Source organism: Nycticebus coucang, chromosome 3 (assembly GCF_027406575.1).
Source record: "Nycticebus coucang isolate mNycCou1 chromosome 3, mNycCou1.pri, whole genome shotgun sequence".
NCBI classification, from domain to species: domain Eukaryota; kingdom Metazoa; phylum Chordata; class Mammalia; order Primates; family Lorisidae; genus Nycticebus; species Nycticebus coucang.
In genome coordinates, this window is record NC_069782.1 from 4,425,864 (window position 1) to 4,441,604 (window position 15,741).

Here is a 15,741-nt window from a genome sequence, read left to right on the forward strand (position 1 = left end):
AAAAAAAAAAAAAAAAACTGGACATTTATCTTCCCATTGGAAAGTCCCATTAACCTCGGCGTTAGACTGGGCGCCCCGTTTTCCTGGGGTTCCACTTGGAACGAAGAGGAGGAGCACGCATAGGCGCCCCACACCAGGCGCCGTGTCCCAGCGGCCCCGAGCGGGCCGCCCCCAGCCGCCGGTCGGCGAGTTTGCGCCCCGCTCTGCAGCCACTTTTGTTCTCCGCTCCGGGCGCCGGGCCGCGGAGGGCCGACAGTGCGCAGGCGCAGGAGAGGCGGGGCGGGGCGGGCGCCGGGCCCCGGCCCCGCCCCCTGCCGCCCCGGCCCGCTCCATCCGGGCACTGCTGAATTAGCATCGTGCCGAGGCACAACTTTGCCGAGGCCCAGCGAGATCCAGGCGCGCGCGCCGGAGGAAATATAGTCCCTGCCGGCGGGCCACTCGCGCGAGCGGCGGCGGCGGGGCGGGCGCGCGCGGGGCTGCGCGGGGCTCCCGGCGCCGGGCGGTGGGGGGGCAGCCATGCGCCGGGCCGCGCCGGCAGCCCGGGGACCCGACGCAACTTGTCGGGCAGCCTAAGGAGTTGGGGCGGCCGCGGCGCCCAGCCGCCTTTCTTCACCCTCGCCAGCCCACTTCTCTTTTGGCCGTGGGGGAGGGGGTTCGTGTCCCCCCTCCCCGGAGGCCCAGTCTGCCCCCGCCCGGTCTGGCCCACGCCGAGCGCTACAACTTCCAGCGAGCCGGGGCCAAAGTGAGCGCAAAGTGCTGGCCAAGTTACCGGGATGGAACTGCAGAGCCGGCCCGAGGCGCTCGCTGTGGAACTCTCGCGCCACCAGGTAGGGGGCCCAGGATCCGGTGGGTGTGTTGGGATGTGGGGGTTCGTGGGACCAGGGCGCGACGCCCTCTCTTCCTAATGTCGGGGTCTTCTGGCTGGGGTGCTCAGAAGGGGCCCGTACTTGAGCCCGCCAGGGCGGGGGACTGTGGAATGTGCACTTGCATGGACCCCCTGTGATCTCCGTCTATTCCTTCCCGCTCAATCCTGCAGGGTTTGGGGGGCCGAGGGCTTGTGGGACCGAGCCCGTCTTAATCGACGCTGGGTCTGCGTAACTGGGGATGCCGGGAGGGGTCTCTTCGCGAGCTTGCCCCTGGGAGGGGGGCGAGGGGACAAGGGAGAGTGTGAACAGACCCCCTTCCGGCCTCCCTCTCCGGCCCCCAAGCTGGGTGCAAAACCTGCGCTGTTTGCAAAAGTAGTTTTGGCGTTGGTGCTCGGGCGAGCAGCGGCGTGGCGGCTGGAGCCCGAGCGGCATTCGGCGTGCGCGTGTGTGTGTTGGGGAGATTAGGACGCGACTTGAATATTTATGAGCTTTGCTCGACACGGACTCGCCGTATTTACTTGGCTCTTTGTTCCTCCCCCCTCCCCCGACACACACTCACACTCACTCGCACACGCACCCCGGCCTGCAAACTTGCGCGGCTCCGGGCGCGCCGCCGGGTGGCCGCGGCCCCCGCCCCGCCCCGCGAGCTGCCCCGATGAGGCGGCAGCCACAGGTAAGCAGCCCGCGCGCGCGGGACGCCACCCGGGAAACTTGGGGCGCGCAGCGGCCGGCCTGGCTCGCGGGGCGCTGCGTGGGGTGCCGAGACCCGTGGGACTCGGGCGCACCTGACCCCCGGCCGGTCGGCTTGAGCCCGCTCCTCCGTGTTTTTGCAGAACGGCGACCTCAAGAAACAGCTTCACGAAAGGCAGCCGCGGATCGCAGCGCTCACCGACAAACAAGTAAGCGAGGGGGCGCCTGGCCCCCACCTGGGGAGAGCGGGGCGGGGTCGACGGCACTTTGACAGCACCCAAAAAAGTGCCACCCTGGCGCCGCACACTCAGACTCCCAAAAGGGTCTGTCCCCAGTTCTGAAAGTTACCCACCCGGTCCCTTTTTCTGGAAAGAAAGAGCCAGTTCTTGGGGCGAAGGGGGGAGAGCGAGGCTCTGGCAGTGGCCGAAAGGGAGACGCTGCACTTAAAAGCGGCGAGCAGCCCGGCGTCCATTTTGACTTGGTGGACATGTTTTTGGAATGTGGAGATTTCTCCCGGCTCGGTATTCCGCTCCCCTCACCCCCGCCTCACGCCGTGGTGGGAGTGGTGGGGGAGGGGGGCAGTAATGGGGCCCGGACACCAAACTACTTAGAAGCAAATTCTGGGTTCCATTGCAAACCTTGTTTACAGAATCATTCCTCAGCCCCCTCCACTTCCCCAGCTTCACTTTTTATTCTTGGAACCTGACGCCAGCTCCCGGGGAACAAAAGGAAGGCGCCCCCGGGACCCCCAGCTTCTGCCCCAACTTTGGACTCCAGGCGTTGGCTGTAGGTGGGGACACAGGAGAAAGTCCCCGCTGTGGGGGGCGCGACTGCCGACCCCCTCCCGGCTCCCTTAGGAGAAGAAAAGTTGTCCATTGTGACTTAGTTGCGCTGAGCTCAGCGCCCGGGTTTCAGCACCACGAACAGATGCCGCCGCCGGAGCCAGGCCGGCCGCGCGCCCCCGCCCCATGCCCCTCCCCCTCCGCCCCTCCCCTCCCCCCTCGGCCCTCGCTCGGCCCCCGAGCTCCCGCCCTTCCCGCGCCGCCGGGAGCCGAGAACTTTGAGCAGAGCAGCCAATGGCGCTGTCGGGGCTCCGAGGCGGGCGGGGGCGGCGGCGGTGGCGCCCCGCCCTCCGCCCCCTCTCCTCCCTCCGTCCGCCCCGCGGCCCGCCCCCGCCCCCTCCCCGCGCCCCCGGGTATCGATCGCGCTTCCTTCGGAATGCCGCCGCCGCCGCGCCGTCAGCACCAAACTTGGACAGCTCCGGGCCCGCCCCGCCCCTCCCCCGCCGCGCGCTCCGCCCCGCCCCGCCCCGCCCCCAGCCCGGGTCGCCGCGTCCGGCGCCCGCTCCCCAGAGGAATTTCTGGTGCGGGGGAGAGACGTGGCCGAGATGGGCCGTGCTGCTGGCCCCCCTGCGGAGGGAGAATTCGGAGCCGGGCGTTCATTCCGAGTCTTTAAAGTTAAAAAGTGGTGGGAGGAGGCGTGCAGGAGAGGAGGGGGCCTGGGCTGCTGAAAGAAAGATGGCTGTTCGGCTGGTCCGCGCCTGGTCGGGGGCGCCGGACTGGACCGCGGCGGTCGGACGACGGCCCTGGCCCCTCTCTGTGGAGCCGCGGCCCCCGGCCGGCGTGGAAGCTTCCATTCCCGGCGGAGGGGGGCCGGCGGCGGAGTCCGGGAGTTCGCGGGGGGAGGGGACCCAGGCCGGCATTACCATTTTGATTGCTTTGATGCCATTTTTGGAGGGGGAGGGGTTGGAAGACCCTTCTCCGCGGAGCACAAAGCTGTTTAATCACTGTGTGGAATCAAACCAGATACTTTCTTTAAAAAAAAAAAATGCACAACCAAATCTGGTCCAGAGTGATAGCTGAGGGTTACTAAGCCCTTTTTTCACCGGGTAAAACCACAAGTTGTTGACTCTTGTGCTCGGAGTAGAAGATTTAAAAGAGAGAGAGCAAAACAGAGAAAATCCAATAACCCAGCAGCTTTTATTGCAACAATGTCTCTTTATGCGTGGTTTACGTGGCGATAGTTTTACTATTTGGAGTGGCTCTTCTGAGCTGAGGTTTGATCGTTTCTTCTGTATTGTAGCAACTGTTCCAAGGATGTTTAAATTTTTATGATAGTAAATGAGTAGCAATTTATTATGTGTCATGCTGGAATTTAGATAAGGCTGAAAGAAACATTTGACAATCCTGTGTGAAGGTTGCCACCCAGCTTGGGGAAGGAGCTCTGCTACTCCGGCTGCCTTTGCCTTTAAATTTGAACTCCACGAAGGATGCTTGCGAATGGACCTCCATCTTTTTGTGTGTGAGAGTGTGTGTTTAAAAAGAAAGAAAGAAAACAACAGAAAACTTTTGTTCTCCGGCCTTTAAACATGTTTCTTTTTTAAATGACTAAAAGCATCTGTTAGGCAGCCGGCTTTTAGAACTTGTGTTCGTAACTGCGAGCGTGTTGTTTTTCCGTTTTCCTTTGTGGCATTTTATGTAACAAGGGCTCATAAAAGAGGGAGGGAGGGGGCTGCGCAGTGGTGTAGCATGCTAATCAAGCTGCAGGCCTCTCCCGAGCTCCACGTTCAAGTCTCTCGGAGGTCACCTTTGAAACCCCTTGGGTAGACTTAACGTTACTCCTCCCTCTCTCCTGGGAGTGTTTGGAGGCGATTGGCACCGTGGCTGGGGAGAGGTCGATAAACAGGCCCTTGGAGGTGACACTGGGGGCTTTGAAGAGGCTCTGCTCTGGAGGACCTGAAACGTGCGAGGCAGAGAAAACGGCCAGTGTGTTAGGCTTTTTTTTTTTTTTTTAACTCAACATACCATTTATAGGCGGAATTCTTTCATAGAGTTGCTTGGGGAAAAGCTCATACCATCTCTTCCTCTACAGATAAGTGTGTGTGTGTGTGTGTGTGTGTAAGCTAGAATATTGGCTGTAAAGGTTAAGTTTCCATTGAAAGTGCACATGAGGAAGATGAACTAGATAGTAAGGAAAATGAGCAGAGCAGGGGTGACTCCGCACCCAGGCCTGTTAGAAGAGACAGCAAGCAGGGTGTTGTGTTTTTCAGTTTCCAATCATCAATTTCCCTTTCATGCCCTTGGCTCGGGAATTTTTTCAGTTACTTTTAGAACAATGACAAGTGTTTAAAGGTATTTGAAGGACTCACAGTAGATAGCTTATTGGTTAGAAATACATATAAATTTTCTGTTTAACTGTCCCAGCACCCCCTCCCCCCCATTGAGGGACTGGGGGATGAGCAGAAAATGAACTTATGTAGGGTTTTGCTATTTGAAAATGGAGTTTGTATTTTTTTCCTTAAGAAAAGAAAAAGAGGTATGGGGGAGTTGGTCAGAGCTCAGTTGTGGCTCACCCCAGACAGGTCAAGCTGTCTCTGTGCTGTGGCATCACCTCTCTGGGCTCCCATTCCCGTGGAGGATGGACCCTCTTCCTTAACAAGATATGATGTGTGAAGACTCCATTAGTTGCTCCAGTGGTTTTATACCCTGAATTTGCAGCACATGCAGAGAGGCAGTAACATTTTTATCTAAATTGTCAAGCAACAAGCACTTCTGTGTAAATAACAGACCAAGCATAAATACCAGAGGCTCCTTCTCTCCCCCCTTTGGAGTTCTTGCACAACATTTAGCTGCCAAAAGTGAGCTGGCATCTTCAGACTTGAACTTCATGCAAGTTCACCTCTATGGTAGAGTTTGAAGGGCCCCTGTTTGAATTGCAGCCCATGTTGGTGTGGCCTTGTGAGGTGAACTTGGTGCCCTGTGCACTGTCTGATCCATTGATTTGATGGACTCTGGATTCCAAGGGGCTGTCCTCAAGCACAGCAATAAAAATATGTCTTCTTGAAAGGTGTTATATCTTCCCCATGATTCACTAGCCACATTGAACACCAGAGGGATTCTGCCTGAGAAGTAGCCACCAAATGAAGCTGTAGGGTGGATTTATTCCAGCCCCCTCGCCCCCCCAACTGTTTATAGTCCTTTGGTAAAAGGACATTCTATTTTCTAAGCTCTCCTCCTGGGCCTCCAGGAGAGTAAATTTTAATCTTTCTGACTTTGAGTGCCAGTTCATATTCTTGAAACAATTTCACCACACATTAAAGAGAAAATTCATGCTGACTCCAAAAGCTCCACACTTGATGTACACAGGGAAGAGCAGGGAATTGAGACAGAAGATAGCACTTTTCGGCCTTTTGGCTAAGATCAAGTGTGAGACAGAAGAGCCGGGTCCTGGCCTCACCCTGTGCTCTCTGTGACCTTGGTCTGCCCAGCAGTACTCCAAAAGTTTCTCTTTCCTTCTTCCTCAAATCCCAAGGGGGCCTGTCTACACCCTCTCTTACCTGGAAGATGGCAATAGCTTCCTCATTGCATCCACTTTTTTTTTTTTAAACAGCTTTATTAAAGTTCAATTTGTATGTAGAATTCACCCATTTAAAGCATACCATTTAGTGTTTTTTCATACATTCACAGATCTGTGCAGCCACTGCCACCATCCAGTTTAGAACATTATCATTACCTCGAAAAGAAACCCTGTGTCTTAGCACTGCCTCCCTCCCCAGTCCCAGCCCCAGGCAGCCTCCTGTCTGTCTCTGTCTGTCTGTCTGTCTGTCTGTCTCTCTCTCTCTCTTAGCCTGTGTTGGGTTTTCAGTGATGGGATCATACTATACTATATTTATGTCCTATTGTGACTGGCCTCGTTTTCTTTTTTTGTGGTTTTTGGCCAGGGCTGGGTTTGAACCCGCCACCTTTGACATATGGGACCGGCGCCCTATCCCTTTGAGCCACAGGCGCCGCCCCTGGCCTCATTTTCTTAACATCGTATTTCAAAATTCATTCATGTTGTCACATGTATCAGGACTTCACTTTTCTTTCTGTCATAATGAAGTCCTGTTGTGGGGACAGAACACATTTATCTAGCCATGTGTCCACTGCTGGACAGTTGGCTCGTCCCCCTACCATTTGGCTCTTAGGAGTACTTCATCTTACCTTTGCTCCTTCTGGTATGCTCTTCACCAGAGTGAGTGTCTTAAAATCTGCATGCAGTCACCTGCCCACCTTCCTGGTCCCAGCCCTGGGGGGCTCCCCTCCGTGTGCACCTGGCAGCTGGGAACACCTTGCGGGCTTCCCTGCCTCTGGGGCGTTGCTTGGCATTGTCTGTCTTGATCTGTCTGTCGGGCACTTCGTTGACTCTGCTTCCTGTGCTGGACTGTGCTCTCAGGTGCCTGCGGGACTCCCCGCCCTGCAGTCTCAGAGCAGCACTGGTGCGAGGATTAGCCATGACTTGCCATCAGTACTAGTTGAGTCCCTGGGCAGTGGCAGGCGTGCAGCACATGGTGGGGGTTTAACATCGTGTGTTTGAAATGAGGGGACCCAGAGGTGAATAGGACCAGTTCCCCGCCCTTGCAGCAGGGGAAGAGTGAGGTGTGGAGAACTGTTTCAAGGAACTTCTGGAGAAGGGCTGTGAAGAGCCCTGCTGTGGGAACACAGCATCGTGTCTGGCCGAGAGACTGAGGCCAGCTTCCCAGAGGCAGCTGTGTGGGAGACGTGTCCTCAAGGACTCTGGGGGTTGTGGGCAGGAGGGCCTGCTTGCCAAGCTGCTGAAGGAAGATGGCCTGAGTGAGTCCTGCAGGTGGGAGGTATGGATGCTGGACAGTTCTCTGCCAGGCAAGCCGTGTGAGAGAGGGGCAGAGAGATGGTGGAGAAGATGAGCTGGGGGGTGTCGTGGGCTGGGATGGAGAGCTTTTGCTGAGGCAGGAAGGTGTGTGCAGAGGTCCCAGGACGGTGAGAAGGAAGGACAGTGGAGGAGACCTAAGTGCCCCAAGCCACTTGGGTGTTTGTCGCGGGCGTGGAACAGTCTTGCCAGGCCTCACTGTCATGGGGGACATGAGGCTGGGAAACTGCTAACCCCAGAGCCCCGGGTGACTGACCAGGACAAAATCAGCCTTTGGGGAATGGGGGTGGGGCTCCAGATGACCTTTCTCTGTCTTCCCTCTGAGCTCCTTAGAGCCAGAAGTCAGTAGGGACACCTCTGGAAACCTCCAGAAGGCGACTCAGAGGATCACTCTGCTGAGCTGGCTTGTGTGCCTCTGTACATAAACACGCATTTATAGTTGTGTGTATTTATTGGTTACATCCCAGTTTTTATTGATTTTATTTTGTTGACTATAACGTATATAATTATAAACAATGAATATAATTACATCGGCATATATCAATAAACATAATGTATGTGAAGCCTGTGTAACATGCACAAAATCAGTTAATAATCTGTTACTAAGACGAGAGGAAGGATTTGTTTTCGAAGTCAGGAAGAGAATCTCAGGAAGAGAATCGCCATTCTCCTACTGACGATTTTACTAAGGAAGGAGGTGCCCAACATTCTGTTATTTTTGTAACATTTAGAAGAGAAGGAAGAATTCTACTTTTGAAAAGCTTTTTTATAAAAGCAACAATGCTCATTGGGAAAATCACAGTGCATGTTTGAGACAGTCTCATATCGTCATCCTTGGTAGAGTGCCATGGTGTCACAGCTCACAGCAGCCTCAAATTCTTGGGCTCAAGTGATTCTCTTGCCTCAGCCTCCTGAGTAGCTGTGACTACAGGCGCCTGCCACGCCAGTTGTTTTTAGAAACGGGGGTCTTGCTCTGGCTCAGGCTGGTCTCAAACTTGTGAGCTCAGGCGATGTGCCTGCCTCAGCCTCCTAGAGTGCTGGGATTGCAGGCGTGAGTCACTGTGCCTGGCCCAGATCCACTTTTCATACTTGACATGGTATTGTGGAACATTTCTTGGGAGCAACTCAGGTAATTCCACAAACATTTAAGAAATTCTCCTGGTTTATTGTACCCTCAATGAATCCCCAACAATAAAAAAAAAAAAAAAAAAAGAAATTCTTGCCAGACACTGAAGGTATGGAAGCAGTGTGTGTGGGGTGTGTGATGTGACTTTAGCCATACTGACATCTCATTTTATAAAGCTTTACACTTTCAGAATGCTTTCAGTCTCTGCTCACACACATTTCCACGTGTAGTTGAGGGGCAGGTGTACTCACCATTACCTTCTGAGAAGGCCCAGGAAGGTATTTGTAGGAGATGTCTGGCCACCAGGCTCCTCCTAGCAGTAGGCAGGACCAGGTGCTATGATGGGGGTTGTGGGGAGAGCTCCAAGGAGGTGACAACTGTGCCAGTGTCTGCAGCACTGTCTCCTCAATCAGTCTGCTCCATCACCTCCCTAATGGACATATTTTTATTTGATTTTCAGAATAATCCTGTGACTTGGGTCAGGAGGCGAAGGTGAATCTTCTCTGCTGGACAGATCAGAGAAAGGCAGCTTCCCAAGGTCCTGCCCCCAGCCTGGGATGCCGTCTGGGTTAGCCCCCCACCTTGTAGGGAGTAACGTGATGTAGCTGGAAATGCAGAGGCCCCAGAGCAGTCGCTGAGGTCCGTGTCCAGCTTCCTGCCTGCTGGCTGAGTGGCCCTGGGCAAGTTGTGCTGCCTCCTTGAGCTGTTTCCCACCTGTGAAGTGGGGTGGTCCTAACACCTACCTCAGCCCAGCTGATATCAGATCATGGATGTGAGACAGCGTCTAAGCTACATGGTCAAGCATAGACATGGAAACTGTCACCACCAGGTGAGGGTTGGATTGACCAGAACTATGTGCTGCTCTTTCTGACCGTAGGAGCCCCGCACAGCTCTGCCCTGGGTACGCCCCAGGGTGGGGATGGGGTAAGCTTTTCTGAGTGAGGGTGTCGTATTTCCTATTGCCCTCCTGAAGGTTGATGGTGACTATGCCATTGTCTTCAGCCTGGCTAAGAGTTCACTTTGATATTTTAGAATCTTAAAGCACCTGCTGCTGGACTGTACAATTGATTTCAATTAACTTTGAGTTTCTTCAGTGAGATGGCGCTGATAATAACTTTGATAATCCCATGATGCCTCATTAGAGCTGCTGGCTATGAAGATTAGCCCTGTGATTTAGTGAGTTTTTCCTCCAACACCTTTGTCTCATCAGGACCCACATCCTGGGCTGGGTGCCTTGTGCGAGCTGGTAACAAGCCACCGCCTGCTCCATCCTCAGAACAGTGGGCTGGTCCTGAGGACATGATGATCCTCTTCAGTGGCTGAGGCTTTTAACACAGGGTAGACCCTTGGGATGCTCTGAGCCCTTGAGGGGGATGGTTAGGAGACCCCTTTGGGGATGTTTAGGGGTCCAGTCTGCAAGGCCTTGGCCCCAGATTCCCTCCAGGGTGCTGTTCAGAAAGCTTCTAACTTTTGTTTTGGAGAGGCCTGTCACAGGTAGATTCACAGCACAGGCTCTAAAATCCGGCAAACAGGAGTTCTGAGCCCAGCTCTGTCCTATAATTTAATGAGTGTTTCCCTTGGGCATGTTGGAGGATCGGGCTCTGTGTTTACAGGAATAACAGCGCATCTCAATTCAGGTAGCAGAGTGTTTGGCGCATAGTCATTGCCCAGAAAGCGACAGGAAAGCACCGTGGAAGGGTAAATGAGATGTGCGGTACCCAGAAGCTCCGGGCCCGCCAGGAGTCCCCAGTACGTGGGACTGGGACATTGCCTCCTGAGGCACTGTTGGAGCCACTGGGCCCTCAGTCAGCCCTCTGAGGGGTGCTGCTGATTTCTGCTTTGTGCAGGAGGAGATGAGCCCAGAGAGGTTGAGTGGCTGGTTGAGGTCTTGCACTTGGTGAGCAGAGAAGCTGGGCAGACCACTGGGCTCCCAGCTCCGTGGCCTGAACCTTTCCACCAGCAGGGCGTGTGGAGAACTGATAGTGTTTTCTGCCACAAATATGGAAAGTTGGGTGTGGACTGTTATATCAGGGCATAACATTTAAATAAAAATAAATATAATTAGAATGCCAGACAGTCCCCAGCAAATTCAGAACCATTCTGATGGTAATGAGTGTGACTTTCACCCTGAAGTAGAAAGCCAAAGAGCTTCCCAGGCTCTGGGCCTGGGCCTCGGCCTCGCATGGGTTGGGGATGTGGCAGGGTTGGAGGTGGGGGTGGGGGCTCTGCATGTGGGTCTCAGCAGCAGGATTTGGGGGGTGGGCTGACCCCTAAACATGTCTTCCTTCTTGGGCTTTTCCCATGAAGAAGAAGAGCTCTGCCACCTCTGCCCTCTGCCTTGTGACGCTTGCTTGGGCCCAAGCCCCTCGCTGTCTGGCTGGCTGGCTGGCTGCTGCCAGCCTTCTATTATTACTGATGTCATTATTTTATGCTTTAAGGTAGAAGAGACATCTTCTCATTTTGAAATGGCCTCTATTCTCTGAAAGAACAAATGTGCTTCCTTAAGTTTTTTTTTTTTTTTTGGTGGTTACTTATTGTTCGGTAGTAGCAATTTCCAGTGTGTGGGAGAAATTGCTGATGCAGCTTCCTCCGGCTACATGATGGCTACATGATGCCAACAGCGTGCCCCTCACCATCTCACGTTACAGTAGCACCTCTGTGAGTTGACTACCCAAGGGACCGTAACAAACTGGTCAGTGTGCCGAGGTGGTCCACGTAAGGGCTGAGGCCTGCGGTATTGATACATGCATGGGGGGCATGTCCAGTCTATGAAAATTAGGTCGACTTAATGGAGGTTATCAGTGCTGGGAGCTGGTCAGCCCTGGAGGTTCTGCTGTATTTATTTATTTATTTCTGGCTTGGTATTTGAACAGGTGTAATTAAAATGAAGCAGAAAGGAGCGTATCCTTGGACAGGTTTTAGGTTGGCGAGACGTTAATTGCAGTTTTTGCATTGTTGAAATTTGCCGTTTGATGCTAGGATACGTCCTTAATGTGGTTATGGTATACGTCATTTTGATGCAGATTTCTCACTGTATGTTTTTTGCTAATGACTTATTCCTTGCTAATTTACTTCATATCTATTTTGGACTGTGGAAATGATGCTAGATAAAAAGCAGATTTAAGCGGTTTTCTTCTTCAAGTTCAAAATGAGTCGTAAAGCAGCGGAGACAACTCACAACATCAACAACACATTTGGCCCAGAAACTTCTGACAAATGCGTGGTGCGCAGGGGCTCAAGGAGTTTTGCAAAGGAGATGAGAGCTTTGAAGATGAGCATAGCGGCTGGCCATTGGAAGTCAACAGTGTCCAACTGAGAGCTATCATTGAAGCTGATCCTCTGAGAAGTTGCCAAAAAACTCGGAAGAACTGAATGTTGGCCATTCTGTGGTCAGTTGGCATTTGAAGCAAATTGGAAAGGTGGAAAAGCTTGATAAGTGGGTGTGTAGGAGCTGACTGAAAATCGGAGCAATCTTGGTTTTCCAGTGTTGTCTTTTGTTATTCTGTGCAGCAATGAAACATTTCTCAATTGGATTGTGATGTGCAGTGAAAAGTGGATTTCATATAACCTGCGAGGACCAGTGGTTGGACCTCCAAAGCACTTCCCAAGGCCAGACTCGAACCAAAAATGGTCGTGGTCTCTGTCTGGTGGTCTGATCCACTATAGCTTTCTGAATCTCTGCAAAACCATTTCGTCTGAGCAGTCTGGTCAGCAAATCCATGAAAGGCACCAGAAACTGCGGTGCCCACGGCTGGCACTGGTCAGCAGGAAGGCCCAGCACTTTGCCACGTCATATAGCCGAGGTTTCAAAAGTTGAAGAAATTGGGCTACAAAGTTTTGCCATATTCACCCCGTCTCTTGCCAACTGACCACCACTTCTTCAAGCATGTCAACCGCTTTTTGCAGGGAAAACGCTTCCACAGCCAACAGGATACAGAAAGTGGTTGTTAAGAGTTCTCCCAGGCGCCCGTAGTCCCAGCTGCTCGGGAGGCTGAGGCAGGACAATCGCGGAAGCCCAAGAGCTGGAGGTTGCTGTGAGTCCTGTGACGTCATGGCACTCTACCGAGGGCAGTAAAGTGAGACTCTGTCTCTACATACACACACACACACAAAAGAGTTCGCCCAGAAGCATGGATTTTTTGCTACAGGAAGAAACAAACTTCTTTCTCAATGACAACAATATGTTGATCGTAATGGTACCTTTTTGATTAATAAAGTTATAATGATTTAAAAATCTGTGGTCCAAAACTGTGATTACTTTAGCATCAAGCTGAATGCTTTCTTGCCCGGGGTTGAGTCGAACCCTCAGCCTGGCGGATGGGGCGACAGGCCTGGCTGGGTCCTGGTCTCAGGGGAGATGCTGCTTCTCTGGGAGGGCTCTGAGGGCAGGGAGGGAGCATGTTACCCTCACACAGCAGGAGGTTGAGTAGAGGGGGCTGGTGTCAATATTACTTTATTTGATGACAATTCAAGAAAGAGGGAGCTGGCAGGTGCCAGACACGGTACTGCTGTGGGAGGGGAGAGATGTCTGTGGCTTTTTGTTAGGACAGAAGCCTCTCAGTTGCTTTTGATCCCCATAGACTGGTGTGTTCAGAGCTGGGATTTGGCCTGAGACTTTGGATTCTGTGGAAATGGAGGATACATGTCCCCAGACTTGGCCTAAAAGCACAGAATGTGAGAGTCAAGTGGGGAGAGTTGGCCAATCCCCTCATCTCTTGTTGGGAAACAGGTCCCAGTGGGGTGTGGGGGTGGAGATCACACCTGGGAACAATTAGAACAAACCTGGGGACTCTGGGTCTTCCGATCACCGTACTCCAGCTGTTTCCACAATTAGATTCTTCGTGTCACTGGAGTTTTCACTGCCAGGCTGGAGGGCAGCCTGTGTGTGAGAGTCGCTGGTTCCTGCACAGGGTAATGACCTTGTGTGGGGACAATGGGGCCATCAAGATGGACCTAGGGATACCCCAGTGATTTTCAGAACAGTTGTTAGACTCTCCAAGCAGTTGACTCCTGATTTGTACAAGTAAGAGGGGGGCAGCTTTGGCAGGCGCGATGTGTTCCGTGATTCTCCACTCGATGAGACCTATTGATCCCAGGGTGGAGGTAAGTCTCCTGCCTTCTGTGTCCTAGACTAGTTTGGAGCACCTGCAGCATTGCCACCCAGCCCCAACGGGTCTACTCCAGGGTTGGGGGGCGGGGCAGAGTCCAGTTGTGGGTTTGTGAGGTGAGAGTCACTCCCCCCCCATACCAAAGAAGCTGAAACAGCAATTTTTATGGTGGGGGGGCAGTCATTGTGGGAGAAATAACAGCTGCTTTTCCATCCCTTGAGTGCAGGCAGCAGAGTCACAAGTGTCAGCCTGGGGGGTCTGTAGGGAAACCCTGGGGCCGCTGCCTGGAGGCTGCTGCTGGGTGAAGCTGTAGTCAATTTGGGGAGCAGCTTTTTGCCCCAGGGAAGAGAGAAGGGCAGAAATGAGGGCTGGGGAGGGAGAAAGAAAGAAGAGGGGGAGGTATTTCTCTTTGATGTCATTGACTCAGAAAGCCAATCTGTGCATATAAATGAACTTGAAAACGTAATTAAAAATATATACATATTAGAGACTGTGATTCAGAACTTAATGTGCAGTGCTACTCAGAAAGTGACAGGTAGCATTTCCTACAATCAGCACTGCCGACTCCTGTCTGTGATTAATGCGTCTCAGTGGTAATAAATGTACCCCAGATAAATGCCAGAATTATTTCTTCAACTGCACTCTGACAGCCCCCCTGAATGTGGAGCTCTCTGTACCCACAGCTGCTGTTGCACGAAGGTTCCTCCAGGAACTTGTCCTGGCTTGGAAGGAGAGGTGACTAAACAGCTAGTGGTGCCACTGTGGACTGAGGTCAGAGCCCTGGCGGTGGTGACAGCCATGGCTCTGGGAAATGCAGATGTGGCCACCTCACAGAGAAGGTGCCAAGAGCCACCTGTGGCCACTGTCTTAAAGCAGGAGCTGGGACTTGTCAGCCCACAGTGTTCCACGTAAGGGACTGGAGGGCACAGAGGGTAGCAGTGCTTGCTGTGTCTGAAGCCCCTTTTCATATTCTCCAGGGTGTGCCCTGGCTCTGACAGCCAGTGTGCATCCCCAGGATGCTGCTTCCAGGTGAGGGCACCATGCCCAGGCTTGTGAGTGGCCCTTGGCACATGCCTGCAGGGTACCCGCTCTGTGCCAGCACCTTGCTGGGGACACAGCAGTGGGTAGAGGAGGCCCTTGTGCTCACAGCCTCATTAGGGAGACACACAGGATATGAGATATGGAGCAGGTTGGAAGAGGGCAAGTGCTCTGGGGACAAGCAGAGCAGGGGAGTGTGTGTGTGTGTAGGGCACTGTGTGTGTGTGTGTGTGTGTGTAGGGCAGTGGTTGGGAGGAGATCAGAGTTGAGCGGATGGTACAGGGGCTGGTCTAATGTGATGACCCTGCCATTACGTCCACGAGGTCTGAGCAGGCAGCCCTTTCGTGGGGCAGGACATTGAATGCTCACTGGAAGGTGGGTGAAGGCTGAGTTCAGCCCCAAGTGTGGAGGAATTACCTGATGTGAGAGCTGGATGGGGCTGGATGGGTTGAAGCCCCAGTGAGTTAGCAGAGGAGAATACCACTGGGCAGTTACAGAGAGATCAGGCTGGTCCTTGCCCGATGCTAAGATTCTGTGGTTCAGAAATAGTTAAGACTCACTAAGAATCCTGCTGCATTGCACTTTGTAATCCCTGACTGCAGTGGGGATTGCCAGCTCTGAGGCTGTAGGCCCTGAAGGGTCCTGCCGAGGCTGGGACACTGGGACACTGAGCCCTGCTCAGTGTGATGGCCCTGTCAAGGGGGCCAGCCCAGAGGAGGACAGCAGGGGTCTGTCCGAAGGGTCAGGGTGACCACCCACCTCCACTGGGTCTGGATGATGACGAGGAAGGAGCCAAGTGTTGTCATCTGGCAATTCCTCCCGTCTGCAGCCTCATTCCACACACAAAGCCTACCTGCGGCTACTGAGTGAGTCAGACCCTGACACAACTTTAAGACCCTAAGGTGGTAAGAAGCAGTGATAGTGCACTCCAAGAGTCACAGCTCACAAGGTATCAGATAGTCCAAGGATGCAAGAGTTAGCGGGTCTGTGGTCCTAGAGTGAGCCCCAGACTGCTGTGAGAGGAACTCAGTGGTGGTACAACCAGAGAGCTCTTGGAGGGAGTTTATCTCTCATTTAGATAAGTAAGTGGAGCTCAAATGCGTTCCTGCAAATAAAACAGTCCCACGGCTGCCACACGTCCGCCCGAGTCCGTGTCTCATTGAAGTTGCTTTATTAACGTATTCTGCTGAGTGGACTTGAGTGGGGGATGTAGCCTCTCTCATATTGTGGATCTAATTATAAACGC

The 15,741-nt window shown here is 53.3% G+C and overlaps 1 protein-coding gene across 7 annotated transcripts in view; it reads left to right on the forward strand.

Moving 5' to 3' along the window:
- Positions 1-505: 505 nt before the first annotated feature.
- PHF21B (PHD finger protein 21B) overlaps positions 506-15,741 on the forward strand; it is a 107,711-nt gene continuing 92,475 nt past the window's right edge. For 2 of the 7 annotated variants that reach the window (XM_053582292.1, XM_053582294.1), the window contains exon 1: positions 9,074-9,178. In XM_053582292.1, the coding sequence (XP_053438267.1) occupies positions 9,159-9,178 (20 nt within the window). In that variant the 5' untranslated portion in view covers positions 9,074-9,158. Of the gene's footprint in view, positions 828-1,358; positions 1,540-1,699; positions 1,766-8,809; positions 9,179-15,741 lie in introns of those variants that run through there. The other 5 variants (XM_053582291.1, XM_053582289.1, XM_053582293.1 and 2 more) reach the window with 5 other exon arrangements.